This window comes from Alligator mississippiensis, chromosome 1 (assembly GCF_030867095.1).
Source record: "Alligator mississippiensis isolate rAllMis1 chromosome 1, rAllMis1, whole genome shotgun sequence".
Taxonomy (NCBI): domain Eukaryota; kingdom Metazoa; phylum Chordata; order Crocodylia; family Alligatoridae; genus Alligator; species Alligator mississippiensis.
Window position 1 is genome coordinate 363,083,853 of NC_081824.1, and position 21,862 is coordinate 363,105,714.

The 21,862-nt window shown below is 44.9% G+C and overlaps 1 protein-coding gene across 5 annotated transcripts in view; it reads left to right on the plus strand.

Moving 5' to 3' along the window:
* The window catches only part of NALCN (sodium leak channel, non-selective), a 505,598-nt gene that overhangs the window by 414,239 nt on the left and 69,497 nt on the right, over positions 1-21,862 (plus strand). For all 5 annotated transcript variants that reach the window (XM_019486907.2, XM_019486906.2, XM_019486908.2 and 2 more), the window contains one exon: positions 6,965-7,038. In XM_019486907.2, coding sequence (XP_019342452.1) covers positions 6,965-7,038 — 74 coding nt within the window. The remainder of the gene's footprint in view (positions 1-6,964; positions 7,039-21,862) is intronic.

A 21,862-nucleotide genomic window follows, 5' to 3' on the forward strand; every position in this document is an offset into this window, starting at 1 on the left:
CTAAAATTGGTGACTGGTCTTTACTGTCATCAAGGTATACGGAGTAAGTGTTTGGGTACAGTTCAGGTTTACATATAACTCCTTTGTGTACTCGTGGGTGTCTTTGGTGAGGATGGGGAATGGAGACCCAAACCAACTCGTCCGGAGTGAATTTTGGATCCCACGGTGAGGCCTTTTGCGGCTCAGCTTCATCCCAGAGAGGCTTGTTTTCATTTAGAGAGATAAGGGTGTCGTGATTGTGCTTAGTCCAATTTTTGTATGTGCCTCCTCCCCGTAGACGCAGTTGTTCCTTGTAGAGTCCAATACGTCTTTCTATTACTCCGTTTAATTGGGGATGGTAGGGGAGGTGAAGGTGCCAGGTGACGTTATGGAGATGTGCAAACTTGTCAAGCGCCACAGAGTTGAACGGAGGTCCCCCGTCTGACTGAATTTCTTTAGGAGCTTGCCAAGTAGCAAATACGGTGGTTAGTGCAGTGATGACAGCTGTGGCATTGCTTTTCCGTAGAGGAATTACTTGTAGATGTCACATGCCCAGGTCAACGATGGCTAGTCCCTTGTTTGGTGGCTTGGCTCTGGGCAGGGGTCCTAGAAGGTCCACCTGCCAGACTTTCCCAGGTGCAAAATGTTGTGCGTCTAGTGCTCCGACTTGATGCTTCGTCCGATAACACTTTTCCTTGGCACACGCCTCACAGGCTCGAGATACCCGCTCCCAATCAGACTGTGTTCCATAGGGTGCGGGGGTCGCTGTTGTAGACCGCCAGCATAGGTGACTAGCTTTTGGTCCTGGGTGGCCCCAGTGTTCATGAAGCCACGTGAGAAACGGGTCTGAATAGGCCTTGGGATCGACCGTTTTGACGGCCAAAATGACATCACTCCGAAGAGGGTCTTCTAGGAGCTTGTCGATGATTTCATGCACGGGGTCAGTTTCAAGTTGGTGTGATCTAGTGTGCTTCACTAGTGGTTGAATGGTAAACCTTGATAGCATGTCCCAGATTTCCTCCCAATCCTCCAGGTTTTCCGCCGCTGTAGCTGTGCCTATGACAATTTTGTAGACGTACTGGGAATCGATGGCTATGACGGGAGTTGGAAGCGTCCCATCACGATGTTGGAGGCAGTGTCGAATAATGGCTTTGAAACCCAGGAGTTCATTCCTTTGAGCTGTGGCCTCTCCAGGGGCGCTGAACATTTCTGCATCGTGGCATGGCTTGCAATAGAACCCGTAGCCTCCTCCATTTCGAGAAGTGCCATCGGACGCCATCCAGGCTGGGGCTATAGACCCGTAGAGGGTAGGTACAGAGTCTGTTTGGGCACCGGGATTAGGCGGTAGGTCCTCGCACTTCCAGCAACACCAATGGTAGTGGTGGTTGAGAACCATTTCATTCCAAGTAGCTGGTTCTCCTTGGAATTGTGGATCGATCTTTTTGGCGTTCAGCAAGGGTAGAAGAGTGGCGGCGGGTGCTCAGAGTGTTCCATGTCCCTAAGATAACAGTTCCACGAGTTGTCCTGCTAGCAGAATCTTTCCCATGGCTCCGTATCGATGCTGAGCTGCTTGAAGAGTTTTGTTGGGGGGAGTAAACTAGCTCGCCTCGGGGGTTGTGGGCAGCGGCCCACACATGGTTGGTGGTGTTTCCTAGAGTCACTGTTAGTGTTTCGGTAAAATCAAGTGCATAAAGTGGTGTAGTTTTAATGGCGTGCAGGAGATTACGGAGGTCCTTCTTGTCCTTCCCTGTCCAGGGTGTGGCTTTCCGCGATTTATCGTGAGTTTGTCGCTGGAGTCTAGCCAGTATCGGGAGGTGGTGTGGGGTGATATAATGTCGGTACCAATTTAGGTGTCCCAAAAGTTGTTGGAGCTGCTTCTTGTTTGTTGGTAGTGGCGTTTCAAATGGGCCAAGATCTGGGGTTTCATGTGTTACACCCGATCTGGTAGTGCCGGTAAACCTAGTGCCCAGAAACGTGATGTCCATCGTGGGCTGTAGGTTAGACTTTTTTAGGTTGACGGTCCATCCCTTGTCGTGGAGGTGGTTGGTTAGGCATTTGGTGATTTCGGCGACTACTTGTTGGTCACGACCCATAATTGCGAGGTCATCAACATAGCTCCAGATTTTTAATTCGCTTTTTTCGGGCAAGGTGTAAAAGGTGCGGAAGTTCTTGTGTGTGTCGTTCGTGGCGCTAGTGGCTAGCGCCGGCACGTTACGGTACCCCTGTGGGCAGACTGTCCACTGGTACATGGTCCCTTCGACACACATGTTTAGGATCCCATCGCTATCAACAATTGGAATGGAATAGAACATGTCTTTAAGGTCAAGGGTTGTCTCATACCATTGGCCCTTCTGAAAATGTGCCATTTCAAACAGGCATTGTGGTAGCGTGGAAGCGTTGGGCTGCATGAGTAGCTGGCACCTTTTATTGGCCTCGCAGTAGTCGACTACTAGCCAGACTTCGTTGGGTTTTCCAGGTTTGGCAATCCCCCACCCTGGTGATAAGTGAGTACTGGCAGCCACTGGTTTTATGCGTTTCTGTTGCTTGAGTCGCTGTAGAAGGGTGACAAGGGCTTCCCGTAGAGGCCCCTTTGTTGAGATTGGCTTGTACTGCCACGTAGACGTGTTGCGAAGTGTAGGTCTGTGCTGATCCATTTTTGAAATGGAGATTGGAAGGGCTTGTAACACTTGTTCTTTTAGTTCAAGTGCTCTGAGACCGGGGATTCCCAACATGTTGATGCCCCCTAGGACTGCCTCCAATGCGCGGTGGTACTCGGCCACTGTAAACTTTACTTTTGTTGTGACAGCGACGGCATGTAGTCCCTGGACTTTGATGGCCTTTTTGGTTTTCACGTGAGGTGTCGTCGGGGTGATGACATTGATTTGCGCCCCGGTGTCCAAAAGGAAGAGGACCTTGCGTTGTATAGTTGGGTTAGCGACGTCGTAGACGACAAGCTTGGCGTAAGGGCGAGGGTCTGTGGGGTCGGGCTTGAGTAGGCCACCGGTGTGACCGGCAGCCATTACTTGTTTTTTGGCTTGTCTTGGTACTTAAAACCCATTGCGGACACTAGGTGTCGCTGGCCCTTGTCTCCTAAGAGACGCAGCTGTTGTTTGGTGAGCTGCGTGTTGTTTAGGAGGAAGCCAAACATGGCCCTGTCCTCCAGCGTCCTTGGTGGTGGGGCCCGCAATTCATGCCAAGGGCCAGGCTGACGCCGCTTCGGTTCCAGGTGCTCGACTGGGCACGCCGAGGATCGTGGTCCGGCCTCGTCAGGGCTTGTGGTTGTAGGGCCCATTAAGGCCTGTAGTCGCAGCAGTTCACTCAGAAGATTCCTGGCCGACTGACCGGCCAGCGGGCCCAGGAGAAGTCTGAGAGTTATGGCTTCTTTTCCCCCGTAAAGCTCTACACATGCCTCGATACTGCCCATCGTGGTTGGGACCTGGCCAGGGTTTGTTAGGTGACAGTGGGGCCACGGCCTGTCACATTGTTGCTGCGGTAGTCCCAAATGATGTGCCCAGGGGTTCCAGGATGCGTAGGATACCCCAATAATGGCCAGCAGTAGCTGTTCTGCGGAGGGCTTCAGCGGCTGTCCATTATGCCAGGCATAGGATTTTTGGCACACTTGACCTGCAACGAGAGCTGGGACCAGAATGGGCCAGTGGGTGTTGCCCGTTATTGTGTTTAAGTCAGTGGCATGCCCCCCGCTCCAGGTGGCTTCACGCGTTAAGAAGCTAGCCTCATCTTGGTCCAGCGTCTCCGACCCATACTCCACTAGCAATCGCCCCAACCATACTGCCAAAGTTTCACCCGGTTTTAGCTTCGATTCTTTGCATAAGTCCTGCATTTCAGGTCGGGTACAGGTGCGGTACGTAATGGTGGTATGTGCCGCCCCTTGGTCATCTATATTATGCTTTAGCAGCGCTATCGGGTGAGCCTGGACCAGGGTGGGGTCGGGGTTGACCAGGAGGGCTGGGTATAACTTCCTTCCTCCGTAAGGGGGCAGATTTATGACTGGCGCCGCCTCAGGGGGTGTAGTCGCGGGTGGTGCCACTCCGGGAGGTGGGGCTGTAGGCAGTGACGCAGCTGGCCATCCTCCTCCGTAAGGTGGCAGATCTATGACTGGTGCCACCTCAGGGGGTGTAACTGCAGATGGCATGGCTGACCATCCCCCTTGGGGAAGTCCCACACGCTTCCCGTTTTCCGCGGTGCCATTTTCGGGCGGTGGCGCATACGTCCCCTTTTCCCCGGCGCCATTTTTGGGCGGTTGCTTGGAACCTTCCTTTACCACCGCTTCCGCGGCCACTTTCCCAGCTGTGACCAGCTGGGCCTCCAAGTCCGCATTCTCCCGCAACAGACCCGTAAAGGCACGAAATAGCACATTTATCATCTTCCCTTTGTCCCACTTTGGGCCTGTCCACTTTGTCGCGGTGCGGCCTTCCGCCTCTAAACTTTCACGGAGTTGGGTGAGCAGCTCATGGCCGCGCGATCCGAGCACCAGAGTTGGGAGATTAAATTTGTCAACCGGTGTCGGCTCCCCACCCTCCCGTACATGGCGTATGCAGCGGGCGTACTCTTGGGCAGGAGTTGGATTCACTGCGCCCGTCGGTTTTACGCGGGCCAGAGACATCATTTTCGTTTCCTCCCGCGGCCGGTATAGAACTCGGTTACCCCCCATAACGCACCCAAATGCCCCAGGGGTTAGGTCCGTTGCTCATTCCTTGGTGACCCCCTCTTCCCCTTTTAACAAGAAGTAGCCACTGATGCACCCCGCCTCCGCTCCGCCCACTTGGTGATAAGCGATATGCACCTACAATTCATCCGCGTTATCCCCACTGCGCCAGAGGCGGTTCTTAATTAATTCCGACTCCATCGCATTTCCCCAGTATCCTGTTCGTGACGCCATGTCATGAGTCATCACAGCCGCCGGCAGCTGCGTTCTGACTCCCACCGGAGTGTTCAGACTTTTGACTGGACAGGTGGGTAATTGATGGATGGAGTGAAATTAACCAGGCACTGACACGTGTTGGTTATAGTTTTTTTTTACTTACGCCGCCTCAGGATGAAATGCGATGCAGGTAGCAGACTTGCTTTAGTTATAGTCGAGCATACGTATCAGGTTACAATCGAGCGAGCGTGACGAACAAGGTGCTGTGAATGAGTTAACGAGCCGTGAACAAGTTAACGAGCCTGCAGGGGGATTTTGGTTACGTCGGGACAGTCGATGACGGGGAGTCGTTGGTGGGTGATCAATCCACCAAGTTTACTCTGCTGTGTGATCAGAGTTCTCCAATTTGGACGGAAGTGCAAGATGGTTTTGTTTACACTGTGACCAATCGATTTAAGCCACATCATCTGGTTCTCGTTTGAATCTCCAATTATATAGCCGTTTTCGCTAAGGTTTTATGCCAGGGTTTAATGGCAGGGATATTCTCTTTTACTCTGACCAATCATAATACATGCAAAGCAAAGAAGGCTTAAATTTCATTTCCTGCTAGTGACATGGGCATAGTTTCTTTTAGTTATGACACTATGTAAAGAAATCTTGCTATAAATTAGTCAGTTTGGGCTTTTAAGCTACTTACAGATGTGAAAAAGAAAATACAACTGTGCTTTACTTTAAGCTTGGCACATGCCGTACCAAGAGCAGCACATGCCTAGAAGAGGCATCATGTTAGTTTGACCCAGCTCACCCAACATCTGTATAGATCAGGTAATTTAGCAGGGTTTTTTTTAATTGAATCAGCTTTAGATAAAAGTGCCAAAAAGCACTACTGAAGCACCCAATCTATACAGAGCCGAGTCAAACTAACATACTTCCTCTTACAGTAAAGCACTCTTTTTCTTTTTTGTTTTTTTCACATCTGTCAGCAGTTTTAGAGAAACAAATTTACTTGCTAATTTTTATGTAGTCTTTTCAAGATTTTGTTATTCTTATCCCTAAGCCAGAAAGAGATAAAGGAAATAAGCTCAACTTCTGATCTATCTATAATAAATAGATTTCAAAAGATGTGCCTAGAGATATTATTTCAGCCTGATCAAACATAGGACTGGCTTTGCAGGAAACTCCAGAATCTCTCTCTAACAATTGCCAGTTACAATAATGATTCCCAAATAATTGACAAGGCCAAGTCTTACAAGATGCCTGAAATTTTACGTTCATCATTACAGATGCAAGAATGGAAAAATTGTCAGCTGTGATTTAAAATGTTTGTTACCCCTTTACTGGGACTTCAGGTTTCTGAGCACTGTCTTTTTTGTATCATGTTCCTCCCTATGTCCTGACCTCCAGGAAGTAACCTACAACAGACATGTCTAAAACACTTAGCTTTCCCCATCTTATTCCAAAAAGAATAAGAAGAATGCCAACTATCCACTTATAAAAATGGCTTAATCCTCTCATTTTTTCTTCCTTTCAAAAAATAGCACTTCAAGGAAGGAGACACTGATAACAAAAAAGGGATAGTTAGGATAACCTTGGGCACTAGGAGGAGACTTTATATTGTTCCTTTCTCCTTACCTAGGGGAAGATGAGAGGAGCAGGAACCAGGGCAAATCAAGGAGCAATGCTAACGAAACATTATGTTTGGTCTTCTATGCCTGGAAGCTGAAATGGCAGCTATAGACAGACCGGGCCTTTGTCCTACAAACACAACTGCTAAAGACAGTTGCAAAAGTGGGTTGGGCAGCACAAGGAGGCTAGCACCTCAGGCATCACTTGACAGCTGTGAATCAGACAGCTCCCTTGTTAAGTGGGGGCCATTTTGATCTTTTTTCACTTCCCTTCACATCAGCAGGAAGCAATGGCAAAGCAACCAGGAAAATGTAGACTTTATAATGGAGACCACAACACTGTCATTTTTGCTTATCTGTTAACATAAGTTTCATATACTTCAACAATATAATGCATTGATTGCTCCATCAATACACTTAAATATTACCATATACAGAGCAACTAAAATCACACTCTTTTTTTTTATCTATTTCACAGCTCCGTAAATCTGTTTTCAGCATCAGAGCAAGGAATCTTTTAGAAAAGGAGACAGCAATCAATAAAATCCTGAGGTAACAACTGGCACTAGTTTGACATTATCTTTTGAATTACAAATGTGATATTATTAATAAGTTATGAATGATTTCTGGTCTGTTTATTTTGTAAAAGTGTTTGTGTACAAAGTCAGTTTACAGCACATGCATATGGTTGCCAGGCTGTTTGCGTTTATGGTAGAGATACTCAACCCCCAGCCTACAGGCCAGATCCAGCCCATGGAGTCATGTGATCTGACCTAAAGGGATCCCCAAGGGCTTGGAAATTTGGCAGTGAGGTAACAGCGGCAATTAACATTACCCTCACTTGGCCACCACCAAATTTCCAAGCCCTGCCGCCTAGATGACATCGCCCTATGCACAGCATCCAGCCAGCGTACATCTAAGGCTGGGGCAATGAGCCCAGTCCAACACACATGGAACTGGAGGCAGGGGAGCAGGCCTGATCTGGCATATGTGGGGTCAAGGTCAGGGTTGGGCTTGGAGTGATGAGTCCAATCCAGCACAAATGGAGCCAGGACCAATCCAGCCCGGGGCATAATATGGTCCCAGTTGGATCAGGCCCTGAATGTACTGGATTGGGCCCACAGACCAGATCCAGCCTGCAGACTGACCCACACCACACATCTGGCCCTCAGGGCCAAAGGGTGGGCACCACTAGTTTATGGTAGTGTATCCCTTTATATTAAAACCACAGTCTTTTTTACATTTTTATGTAAATGGGAAAAGTACTTAAAGCATATTATTCAACCAAGAGAGAAGTAGGTCTAATTAATATATGTTACCTTCCCTCATCTAACAATTTAATGTCTGGTTTGGGCACTTTTTACCTGTTCCTCTAGAATTAACCAACTGTGATTCTTCAGAAGTTACTGTCATTTCGCACCTTCAGGTTTTGTTTGGCCAACAGATTCCAAAACAGTCCTTGCCCACAAACTCAGAAGAATACTGTTACAATGTCTTGCTTTAATTTTTAAGTATCCTGCCCTAGAAGATATGGTTTCTGACTATAACGTTGCAACCAGAAACAATGAAGTTAAGAAAGCATCAGATCCTATTCCATTTTTTAGGGACTTAAATGGAAAAAATATGATTTTAGGCCAACCCCTACATGAATGCACCTAATTTTGTTATACCTCATCATTGTAATCTTAGTCACAAAGCACTAGGTGGTACCATCCACCTTTTGCATTAACGGGTGTAATATAATCTAACTGAAAATCTATACTTCGTGAAACCTATGAAACAAATTGTGTAACTATTAAAATGGCCACCACTTGCACAAGTAATCCCAATACATGTGAACATGTGTTCAGCAACAAGTTAAAACAAAGCACTTTTAGGTCCCCCTGGTATAAAGGAACCATACATCATGTCATAAAATATTTCCTGAGTTTCCACCTTTCTGAAGTTTTTCATGCCAGTATTTGTCTTACAGTATTTAAATTAGAATTATTAAAATTCAAATACTGTATTCAAATATTTTGAATTACAAATGTGATATTATTAAGAAGTTATAAATTATTTCTAATCTGTTTATTCTGAACAAGTGTTTGTTCAGAAGTCAATTTACAATGTGTGTATATGATTTATGGCAGAGATATTCAACTCTGATACCCACAGGCCAGATCCAGCCCATTGATTTGTGTGATTCAGCCCATAGAAATGTCCAGAAGTCCAGAAATTTGATGGTGGAGGAACAGTGACAATAAATACTGCCACTACTTCTACACTACCAAATTACCAAACCCCGCAGGCCAGATGACATGGCCCAGTGTGAAGGATCCAGCCACAGAAAACCTGTACCAAAAATGTATATGTTTTTAGTTTGTATATACGTACAGTTTCATTATCATAAAACCATACACATCTACAGTATATTAACTACTGCTAACTGGGAAATATCAGAATAAAAAGGAATAACTGATTGGAAAAATATAGCTGAGAAATTAAATTAAGTATTGCAGTGCTTTATGAGGAGCAGTTCAGTATGAAATTATGTAGTTCAGTGTGACTCCTGAATTGTGAAGTTTGTCGAAAAGTGCCTTGTAATTACATTCCATTTGAGAAAAATTATAGCAGTCACCTATTTAGTTCTTGCTAATATTTCTAAAGAATAAAAAACAATAAATGCTGTAGAGATTAACACAACTTTAGCTTTCCTTAAAAACCATGGTAATATATATTAATGTGAACAATTACCAATTCAAATGAATGTCCTTTGTCAAGATCTGACTGATAAACATTATAACTGTGAGATCAAAAGTATTCATTTCAAACAAAGCTCACGGCTCTGTTTTTGAGTACTTCAGTTACATAACTGTATCTTACCTTTATAGAAGTTAGAGTGAAATATCTACAGTTTCTGTGCCCTAATAAAGTACTTTTAAAATATAGTTTCAAATGCTAGCTTCAGAGCAGTGTTTGTCTAAGTTACAGAGAGACAAATTCTATGCTGACTCAGGCCCTGGACAGACATTACATTTTTGCTGGGAGAAAAGCCTTTTCCCTGGTACAAAAAGAAAACATAGAGGCATTCAAGGGATTTCTTGAAGAGGAGAATTGGCTCTTCCATAGGAAAGTTCTACCTCTTCCAATTAGAATGAAATTTCCCCTCCTGCAGTAACTTTAACAGCTATACAATTCTCTCAGCACTAACTCCCTGACATCCTGCCCAGGGACAAACTGTCAGGGAGCCCTGTGGGGTTCCTGGCTTGGAAATGTCCTCTCTCCCTCCATGCTGCCAATTAGCTGATTGGTGGAAGAGGTGGGAGAGGCATTCTCTCATGGCAGGAACCCTTCTGGAGCCCTGTGAAGGTTCCCACCACTGAAGATTATCCCCTGGCCCTGGCCTCTTCTGGGTGAGCCCTGAGGAGTGTGTGGGGGGGGCGGTGAGAGAACATTGTCCTGCAACAGAGAACCCTCCCAGAACCTCAGAAGTGTTCCTCCTGTAGTCATATCCTCCTCTTACATTCAACTCAGAGGAGAGCAGGGGACAGGCAGCTGTTCTTTTATGATGGGAACCCCACCAGGGCACCCCTTGCCTATTCTACCAGTCAGCTGATTGGTGGGAAAGGAGGAAGCATTCTTTTGAGGCTGGAGCCATGGGAGGGCTCCATGGGAGGGCTCCAGCCTCTTTAAAAAAGGGAAGAGGGAGGACCCGGGCAACTATAGGCCCGTTAGTCTTACTTCAATCCTGGGGAAGCACTTTGAGAAGATTATCAAGGAGCACATCTGTGATGGGCCAGCAGTGGGGATGATGCTCAAGGGCAACAAGCATGGTTTCATTAGGGGCAGGTCCTGTCAGACCAAACTGATTGCCTTCTATGATCAGGTCACAAAATCACTGGATGCAGGTGTCGCGGTGGATGTAGTCTTTCTGGACTTTAGGAAGGCCTTTGACACCGTCTCCCACCCCATTCTCATTAAAAAGCTAAGTGACTGTGGCATTGATGCTTACACAGTTAGATGGATTGCAAATTGGCTGAGGGGTCGCACTCAGAGAGTGGTGGTGGACGGGTCATTTTTGACCTGGAGGGAAGTGGGCAGTGAGGTCCCCCAGGGCTCGGTCCTTTGGCCCACACTGTTCAATTTCTTTATTAGTGACTTGGACGACAGGGTGAAGAGTAGCCTGTTTAAATTCACAGATGACACCAAGATTTGGGGTGAGCTGGGCACACTAGAAAGGAAGGACAGATTACAGCAGGCCCTGCACAGGTTACAGGGGTGGGCAAATGAAAATAGGATGGGATTCAATACTGACAAGTGCAGGGTGCTGCACTTAAGCAGTAAGAACCAGCAGCATACCTATTGACTGGGGAACTCCCTTCTCGAAAGCACGGTAGCAGAAAGAGAACTTGGAGTCATTATTGACTCCAAGATGAACATGGGCCAACAATGCGAGAACACGGTCAGTAGGGCTAACTGTACCTTGTCCTGCATCCACAGATGCATCACAAGCAGGGCCAAGAAGGTGATCCTCCCCCTCTATGCGACACTGGTCAGGCTGCAGCTGGAGTACTGCGTCTAGTTCTGGGCGCCGCACTTCAGGTGGGATGTAGACAGCATTGATAGAGTCCAAAGGAGGGCCACTCGCATGATCCGGGGACAGCAGGGCAGACCCTATGAGGAGAGGCTACGGGACCTTAACCTGTTCAGCCTTCACAAGAGAAGGCTGAGGGGGGATCTGGTGGCTGTCTATTAACTTACTAGGGGGGACCAGCGGGGTTTGGGAGAGACCTTGTTCCCCCGAGTGCCTGCCAGAGTAACAAGGAATAACCGCCATAAGCTGCTAGAGAGTAGGTTTAGACTAGACATTAGAAGGCACCACTTCACAGTCAGGGTGGCTAGGATCTGGAACCAACTTCCAAGGGAAGTGGTGATGGCTTCTACCCTGGGGGTCTTTAAGAGGAGGCTCAACGTTTACCTGGCTGGGGTCAGACTAGGCATGGGGGGCAACGTTTACCATGGCAGGGGGTCAGACTAGAAGATCTACAAGGTCCCTTCCAACCCTACATCTATGAATCTATGAATAAGAATGCATTCTCCTCTCCCACCAATCAGTTGACTGGCAAATTAGGCAAGGGGTGCCCTGGTGGCGGAGAGGTGGGCTCCAGCCCCAGGCACACTTACCTCCTGCCCCATGCACTCCTGCTGGTTGACCCAGAGCAGGGGCTATTCTCCTGTGGCAGGAATCCTCCCAGGAAGTTTCCTGCTGTGGGAGAATGACCCCGCTATCCCAGCAATCAGCCAGTTGGCAAGACTGGGATGAGGAGCATTCTCCCAGAACTAGGACCCTCTTGAGCTGTCTGTGGTAGCTGCTGCTTTTCAGCAGCTGCCAACTGCCTACTGACAGTCAGCCCCCTTTCCAGACAGAGGAATGCAGGCAGGCTATCAATCAGTGCCTTAAGGGCAGTGCTGGCCCAGGGAGCATCCCTCTAGTGCCCCTGGCTGGAGAGCTTGCCTGTGTAGTAGGCCTGTGAGAAGGAGCAAGGATTCAGCCGATTCAGACAGACAGTGATTTGATTCAGAGATTCGAATCACTGTCCTGATTCCATTCAGCCAAACGGGATCTGAAGATTCAGTGCCGCTTCAGAGATTCAGCCATAGACTAAACAGGCAGCAGTCCTCACCATGCTGGAAACAGCTACCTCCAGCTGGTAAGTCTGTTGTGGTGGGTGGAGAGGGGACGGAGCATGGGTTGCAGGTGTGGTAGCTCTGAGAGCAGGGTCTATGCCTTGCTGCCACTTGCCCAGCTGCGATGGGGGGCAGAGGGGACACGATGCAGGCATGGCTCGGTCCGGGAGGAAGGGGGCAAGCGGCAGCAGGGCATAGCCCCCCACTCCCAGCACAGCTTTGCCCACATCCTGCACTCCCCCACCCCAGCTGGGCACACAGTGGCTGGGCCTGCAGCTGCACAAGTGGCAGCAGTGCCCACCCCCCCACCGTGGCTGGGCAAGCAGCACCTACATCCCGCACCCCGCCTTCCACCCGGAATGAGCTGCACTTGTATCATGGGTCTGCAGACTATAACTAAGGGTCTGCAAAAGATGACTAGATTTCATAAATTTCATAGACATTAGGGCTGGCAGGGACCTCAGAAGATCATTGAGTCCAGCCTCCTGCCCCAGGGGCAGGAAGTCAGCTGGGGTCGTAGGATCCCAGCAAGATAAACATCCAATTTTCTCTTGAAGGTGTTCAAAGTAGGTGCTTAAACCACCAATAGCCGATGGCAGGCTATTCCAGACCTTGGGGGCTCGGACACTAAAGAAATTCTTCCTTATGTCCAGCCTGAAACAGCCTTGCAGGAGTTTATAACCATTAGACCTTGTCATCCCTTGGGGCGCTATGGTGAACAAATGTTCCCCCAGATCCTGGTGGACACCCCTTATAAACTTATAGGTGGCCATCAGATTGCCCCTGAGCCTGCGCTTTTCCAGGCTGAAGAGTCCCATAGTTCTCAGCCTGTCGTCTGTTTTCTTGACCTCTGATCATGTGTGTGGCTCTCCTCTGCACTCTCTCAAGCTTCTCCACATCCTTTTGAAATTGTAGAGCCCAAAACTGAAAGCTGTACTCCAGCTGTGGCCTCGACAAGGCCGAGTACATTGGGAGAATTACATCCTGGGATTTGCTTGAGAAGCATCTATGGATGCAAGCCAGCATTTTGCTTGCTTTACTAGCTGCAGCATCACATTGAAGGCTCATGTTCATCTTGTAGTCAATCATGACCCCCAAGTCCTTTTCATCTGTAGCGCTAGCCAGCATAGCACTGCCAAATCTATAAGGATGCTGCAGGTTTTTCCTCCCAAGGTGGAGAAACTTGCATTTTTTGGTGTTAAACACCATCAGGTTCTCGTCCACCCATTTCCTGAGCCTGTCAAGGTCATCCTGGATCGCCCTCCTGTCCTCAAGCGTGGATACTTTACCCCAAAGTTTGGTATCATCGGCAAACTTGGCCAGTCCACTTCTGACTCCAATGTCCACATCATTAATGAAGATGTAGAACAATATAGGTCCAAGGACAGAACCTTGGGGGACCCCACTGGTCACAGGGCACCACGATGAGTGACTTCCATCAATTACTACCCTCTGGGTCCGACCATAGAGCCAATTCCCCAGCCAGCAGACCATGGTGGACCCAAGGCTGCAGTTGGCCATTTTTACCAAGGGGTGATCATGGGATACCAAATCGAAGGCTTTTGTAAAGTCAAGATGTACAACATCAATATCCTCTCCCTTGTCCAGGTGATAAGTCACCTGGTCATAAAAGGAAATAAGATTGGTCAAGCAAGACCTACCCACAACAAACCCATGCTGGCTATCCCTCAGGATGTTGCCATTAAAAGAATGGCCTCTTTGATAATCTTTTGTAAGACCTTCCCCGGGATAGAGGTCAGGCTGATGGGCCTGTAGTTTGCCAGATCCACTTTCCTCCCTTTCTTGAAGATAGGCACCACATTGTCCTTCTTCCAATCTTCAGACACTTCACCAGAGCACCAGGAGTTCTCGAAGATCCATGGCCAGGGGCTGATCTATGATGCTAGCCAGTTCCTTGAGTACCCTGGGGTGTAGATTGTCAGGGCCGGCTGACTTGAAGGTGTCCAGCCTCTCAAGGTGTTCCTTCGTGAGGTCAGCATTGATGGAGGGCAAGGAATCTCCCTCACCTGGGCCTCCCTGTCCCATGATGGAGAGAGGCGTCCTGTGGGACTGGTGAAAGACTGATGCAAAGTACCCATTTAGCAGATTGGCTTTGTCCTGGGTGTCGGTCATCAGTTATCCCATCTGGTTTCGCAGGGGTCCAATGTTATCCTTGCTTTTCCTCCGGCTCCCCACATATCTAAAAAAGGACTTTTTATTATCCTTGATACTAGTAGGATATCCTTGATACCAGTTAGAGTTCCATTACAGCCTTGGCTTTCCTGGTTCGCTCCCTGCAGGTCCAGACCAGTGTGGAATATTCCTCCTTGGAGGTGGATCCCATCCTCCATCCTTTATAGGTCTTTCTTTTTAGTCGCAGGAGGTCCGCTAGTTTCTTGCTGAGCCAAGGGGGCTGCTGTGCCCTTTTGCTGCCTTTCCTCTGAGATGGAATAGCCTTAGCTTGTGCATCCAGGATTGCTCCCAGGAGAAGCAACCACTCTTCCTGAACTCCCCCCCCCCTTAGGGTCATGGTCCCTTAGGGCCTCACCAACAACCCTTCTGAGCTTGTCAAAGTCAGCTGTCCTGAAGTTGAGGACTTCTGTATTGCTGACTGACTTGCCAGCTTTATGGCAGATGGTGAAGGTGATCAGTTCCTGGTCACTGTCACCCAGCTTCCCTTCGAACATTAGGTCACTGATTAGGTCATCCCCAGTTGCCGGTACCAGGTCGAGCAGCACTTTACCTCTTGGCCCATAGACTTCTTGTGTCAGATAGAGGTCATCCATGGATGAGAGGAAGCTTTGTGACTGCTCAGATTTAGCCGAGTGCTCTTCCCATGAGATGTCTGGGTAGTTGAAGTCTCCCATGACAACCATGGACCAGGATCATAGGACTATGATCAATCAAAAGTAAGTGAATACACAGACTTAAAATTCAAAGGGGTCCTTACCTCCATTAGAAATTCCCAAAGGAGTCTGCATATCCATTCAAAAATTTTTAGACATCTGCAAATGAAAAAAGATTGAAAACTACTTCCTTAGGAAATTCAGACACAGGCAGAGAGAATATTGCTTCTATTAGCCTTAAGACTAAAAGACAGTGAAGAGAAAGAATCTACCTTTTTGTATTAGCAAGGACTCAAGGAATGGGATTGGAAGTAGGTGGAATAGGGTCAGGCCTTTAGTCAACATTCTGTAGGAGTTCACTGAGCCTCCCCACCAAGACTGACTCAGCCAATGCTCCTGGCCTGTAGTGAATAATGGTCTGTGGATTATATCTTAGTCATCAATAAAGTACCCTCCGCTTGAGCAAGAGTTAAGTTTGTCTGAAAGTTTTTTTACATGCTGCTAATTCTGATGTTTTAATTTCTGTACTGCTCTCTACTGCTGGTCTCACAGCTTCAAAATTAACATGCTAGCATAAGAAACCATGTGGATGTTATAAGTGGTGCATATGCCCATGAAGAATCACTAAACACGGTCACTTTTTCTATGACATTGGAGTCTTGAAATGCAAAATGAGATAAAATATCACTATTAAACCCTAGGAATTACATTCAAGGAATGCACAGAAGCATAACAATTCAAGATATGACCACCACTATTTGTTTTTTAAATAGCTGGTATAGCTGAATTTTAGATACCCTACAGTGAAAGAAATGATGTTAGTGTCTAAAATCCTGAGAAGCAGTTCTGGTTTTCTCTTCTGTAAAGATCCCCAACTAAAGGTTTTTAATCAGAACCTATATGGAGTATGGATTATATAACCATGTCAGTCCCAAATGCCCTGGGACATCACTTGATCAATTACTTTACCTATCAGAGCTCTTGATTTTATTTATATTATTTTATGCTCATCCCTCCCATATTTGCTTCTCAACCTCATTGCATTATATTTTATCAAAGTATAAGTGTTTCAGTATAAACAGTTCAAAAGAAGAAATGAAAATTGCATACTTTTGGACAAATGCTGCCCTTGCCCTGCTTTGAACAGCCAGCCAAAGTCTCCTGTTGACTGCAATGAGGGTCCTGTGAACACTTCCAAGGCCAGAACTTAGACCAAATGGAAAGCTGGTGTGGTCAACATGGAATTGAAGGTGACAGTTATGGTTTAGTTGTTATTTACAATCAGTAAAGTCTACACCAGAGGTGCTCAACTACTGGCCCATGGACTGACTGACCTGCAGGGCTCCCCACGAGCTGAGAAATTTAGCAGTGGGGGAGTAGTGGTAATCGTGACTCTGGAATCACCCATGGACTGACTTTGTGCAGTAGTTCCATGTTGGATCAGGCCTGCAAACTGGCCCTATGCCACTCATTCAGCCCACAGGGCCAGAGATTGAGCACCACTGGTCTACAAGATTAGCCATTTCTTGTAAGGTCTTATAGAATTATAGAGTAGTAGGTTTGGAAGGGACCTCAGGAGATCATCTAATCCAACCATTCCTGTGGGTATGCATTAATAACCTTAATTCCATCTTCTCAGGTGTTTTTTTTTCCCCCGGTTCCCATCTCCAATTTACACTGTCCTCTATAGATAGAGTAGTTGACCAACTGCTACTTTCTCCCTGGCAATATATTTCTAAATATAATGGAACCCTCATAACTTGTAACCATGATACCCTATCACTGAGATGCGTAGCCTACTGGCCCTTTTTCTAAACTTGCCATTCTCTTACATAAAATAGCTTCTTAGATTTCAAGCTTCTCAGTGGTATGGCCCTGTCAGATTCCAACAAATCTATGAATTCTGCTAATACCTTCACAAGGACATGAAAAGGAAGAAACAAAGTTCCTTGCGGTACAGATATACATTAGCTGATCAACAATGAGTATGTTAACTCCACCACTCATTCTGAGCCACTTTCCCACGTGGATGTCATATTTTATTATGGGGGACTGGTGCCACCTTAGTCAGGCAGGACACATTCCCCCCAAGCAACCAGTCAGAGACTGGGGGGGGCCTCTTCTGCAGCCAATCTCACCTGCCCGTCGCCTAAGCAGGGAGCCTGGCCTGTGAGGGGGCACACCAGCACTCTCAGGGGGTGCACATGCACCCCTGTGGACCCCCTACACATCACTAATGTATTTTATGATGAGTAACATATAAGTTTCAGGGCTTTTGGATAAAAAAAAAATCAACTTTACCAAAAAAAAATTATTATAAAGTAATGAATGGTGACAATTTTGGAAAACGACATCTGTAACTTTAGTAAATTTGAATTGATTTTTATTATAATTGATGTTACAGCTAAATTATAAGTAGCAGTAGGTATATTCCACACTCTTTTCACTGCTCTGGACAAAGTTTGCTTGACATTTTGACTGAGCCTGCGGGGATAGAGTATCTCATAGTGGGCACTTCTACATGTGTAATTAACATGCATAAATAAACTCTGGAGCTTATTGCTCCAGAGCTTTTTGCTCCGTGGCGTGCTGTTTGAACATGAGCTAATTCCTCTAGAGTTTATTCATGCATAGCACATGGAGCAGCCTAGCCTCACTAGGGACCCAGGGGGTCAGTTTGCCAGTCCAGAACTGTTCCAGCAGGGTTCCATGTGCTACAGAGTGGCTGGCTGAGGCACAAGGGTGCTTCAGTGCGGGGGCTGCCTGCCATCTGCCCTGTACTGAAGCACCCGTGTGCCCCAGCCAGCCCTGTCACCTTCTACACATGCATATAAGCTCAGTAATTTACTGCACCATCAGATAGTACTCATGTCTGCCAGCATATCCGACAGTACAGTAAATTAGTCTACACCAGCCTGTCGCGCACATGTAGATGGTGACACTGTGTAGCAGATTAGTCTACTGCACATTAAAGTGTATGTGTAGATGTGCCCAGTTAAGAGCACCTTTCAGTTTGGATAAACAGCTAAATAAGTGAGGACTGTTTATCTTATGTCTGAAACTCTGGCTATTGAATGATGTCATTCTTGAATTATTCAATCTAGTTTTGCTGGGGTCCTGATATTCTGGTAGATCATTCAACTGCTTTTATAAAAGTGTTCTTCAAAACATAGTGATACTTTTCTGCAGATCAGAACAAATGAAACCCCCAGCTCTGTATGCTTCCAAGAGTTACAATACTAATTTATGTTTTTATAATGTTTAATTAAACTCTCTTGGGGTATTGATATATTGTTATAATGGGCATGGACAACCCCAAGTAACCAATTTCTTGCCTTAAGAGACAAACCCAAAGTATATTCAATGCAATGAATACAGCATTATTAAAAGGTCACTTCCATTAAACAAGTGATTTGTATTGTTTGCTTGGATGATCACTTACAAGAATGTTGGTTTTATGTTGGTCAAGGTTTCTCTTTGAAATCTGTGATTTCTTACTTCTTAAATTCCAGGATTTGATACCCCTATATTTTTCCAAACAAGTATTGTGATTCTGCTATGTTTATTATGGTAAACAGCAAAACCAAGAAAAAAACATGAACACCAGCTACTATCAGATTTCACTTTCTCTCCAGCCAAGTCAAAAAGGGAAAATATGAGGAGGGCTTTGGTGTCTGCTCACTGGAAAATGTTAGCCTCTTATACTTGTTGCTGCCAGATATAAACTATGGTGCCAGATGGGCACCATATTTTTAATGCATCTTCATGAAGCATGCTCTGTCATCACTTCTACTGCAATCGAAGGAAAGGAAATATCTGTGCACATAATTAACAGGTGTGGTTAGATAACAGGACTACAGTGAAGACCAGAATGTAAGGAGAACCATTAGCAAAAGACAAAAATAGGGATCAATTCTGGAACAGTCCAATCCATGTGTGATTCTTCGAGTGAACTTCCTCAAATGGAAGTGATATAGGAACCTAAGAAGGGGAATCCACACTTGCTGCTGGAAGCATACCACCTGGATCATCATCGTTCACAAAGCATCTTGCATTCATCATCATGGAGCATCATCGTACACAATGCAGGAGTCCTTGGAAGGTACAGAATTCCAAAGTATTGCTCAAAGTGTTCAGTATTTTTCATTAGTTTGACATATTTAGCTCAAACACTGTCTTTTGATTTTTTTTCAGGGATTTTAACTTTTTGTGGAGGAAATCATTTAAAAAGTCACTGCCCCTTCTATTCATGGATCAGAACTTCATCCTTTTTTCCCCAGTTAATGTACAGCATGTAATATTGCCTATAGGACAGTGAGCTACAGCCCTGTTTTCATCTTCTAACTTGCCTAGTAAATTTATCGTTTCTTTTTTAATATACTTTTATTTCCCTTGTGCACATAGAAGCACATTGCTGCTTCTGTGTTTGCTGATAAGGAAGGAACAAAGTGTCCAGAGCTTTATATCATGAGTAAAGACTGCAACCAACTTGATGTGTTTATCCTCAACTCTCTCTCTTTGTTTTCTAACTTCTGAATTTCACAGTAAATGAATGTTAATCATCCTAATATGTAATGGAGATCATCAGGGAATTTGAGAAAGGAGGGAAATTGTGAATATGTGATTTTTCCCTTCCTCTTACCCCATTTTTCTAAGAAATGTCACTGTTTTTTTCAATTTGATTTAATATCTAATAAATAAAAGTAAGAGAGTTTATTTCTGAACTCAAGTGAAAAAAAATTAAGGCTAGATTTTGAGGATGACTAATGATGGAGATGGGCAACTAGTAATTTAGCACTAGTAATTTAACAAAGGAAAGGCAAATTTTACTGACTTGCCAAGTGCTGAGAAAAGGAAGATGCTTTCAAAAATCTTACTAGTTAAATCACTAATTCCAGAGTATAATGAAGGCAAAAGAAGAATTTTGAGAGCTTTATAGCCAAAGCTTGCAAGATTGACCTCTCTACCACATTGTCTATGGCTCTAAGATTGTAGAAAAATTCCCTACATTTACCCCCTGATAATTTGCCTTGTCTCTTGCTGATCACTTGATCTCATCCTTTTGCATTGCACTATTTCTCCATTGACTGATAGATGCTGCTGGGCTATTAGCATGTTTGAAGGTTAGGTAATTTGCTTAAGCATCTAAATATGGACTTAAAAACCTAACTTTGGGTAGCTAAAATAGGCTTTCAACGGGTCTGTTCTGTTACCATGCATATTCTTTATAGTATTAGATTTTTAAAAACTTGATTATTCTGTTAATAATATGACATAAGACTCTAGTCACAGAAATAAGTTATTACTTTGGGTGCAGTTAATATTCTCTTTTATTATGCCCAGCAAGAGATTGTGTTCTCTACACAGAAAGCAACTGGATATCTGAGTGAGCCATGTACAAGCCTGTGAAAAGTTTATGTGAAAGTCACATGTGGATGTAAGAGAAATAATTTCTGGCTATTAAAACAGTGGCATGCGAATAAGAGCACAATAATTCATATTCACAAAGATAAAAATGCAAACTGCTCCATTTATCTCAGCAAGAAGCCATTATAGAAAAGAAGTTACATATTGGAACCTACCATTGTCTCTGGTTTGGAGAACTAAGCTATCAATCTAATGAAGTCAGTCAGGATCCATTTCTAGGAAATAATCATTATCTATTCTTTTACAGAAAAATTATATCATTATTCAGATAATATTTTTGTTGTCTCTTGAAATGATTATATTATATTATCCTGCATCATATAATGCTTTGAAATGTATTGTATTGAAATGTTCATGATTTAGCTGAGATGCTATAAATTGTATTTTACTGAAAGCCATACAACAATTTGCTTAGATGAGATGATATTTCAAGCAATTCAGCATAATATAATATAATGTGTTCATGTAATGAGTGCATTATACTGTATCTTACTGGCACGCTGGTATAATTGGTGACGATGACAATGACAAGTATTATAAGCTTCCCATTTTCATACAGAGCTCACATTGGGCCTGCATTCCTATAACTTAAAATATGCTTAAAATCAAGAGAAGAAAAACAGCAGAGAAGAGTAAAAACAGAAGTACACAACAGCTTCTTTGTTTTAAACAATATTAGGAAAAAAACATACCCCTAAAAGTGAATTTTACTTCATAAGGCCTCACTTCATGGGACCCCACATACAATATGGTATACATGGAATACTACCTAAGAAAGTGAACATAAACTTGTAACTCATAGTGGCTATCATCTAGTAAGTATTATTGAAAATGGAGAAATTATGTCTTTAAGACTTGCCTCATTAAAAAGCTATGAAGTATTAATATTTGGTTTTATGTGTTACATTAAAAATTGGGTAGCACAAAAATAAGAGCAATTATGCTTTCCGGAGCACAAATTCAAGTTTCCAATATTCATGGCAAGGTAAGATACTTTCACTAGCATGACTTCTTCTGCCTTTCTGTGACCTCTTTACACATTGGCTATGCTATGTGCTTCTCCAAATGCTTGACAACATTCAAAGGATGAAGAGAAAAAACAGAAAAAATATGCAAGTTCACATGTGCAATATGGCAGTAATTTAGCACGTTTTACTAATGGCCCTGTGTGCTGTCTCTTTCAGTATCACAGAGAGTATAAATATGATATCAAAATATATTGGGGCCCCAATTTTCCAGCAGACTACTTATGAACAAGTTTTTTTTTTCCTGAAAAGGGACAGTTCTGAATGACAGACTTTATTTGTAGAATTCCTTATTCTTTATTAAAGAAGCACATGTATTGTTTATTTACTTTCTGCAAGATATTATGATTTTTATTATTACTCTAGCCTAGAAACCAATTTGGTTGCCCCTCCCTCTTCCCCCTCCCC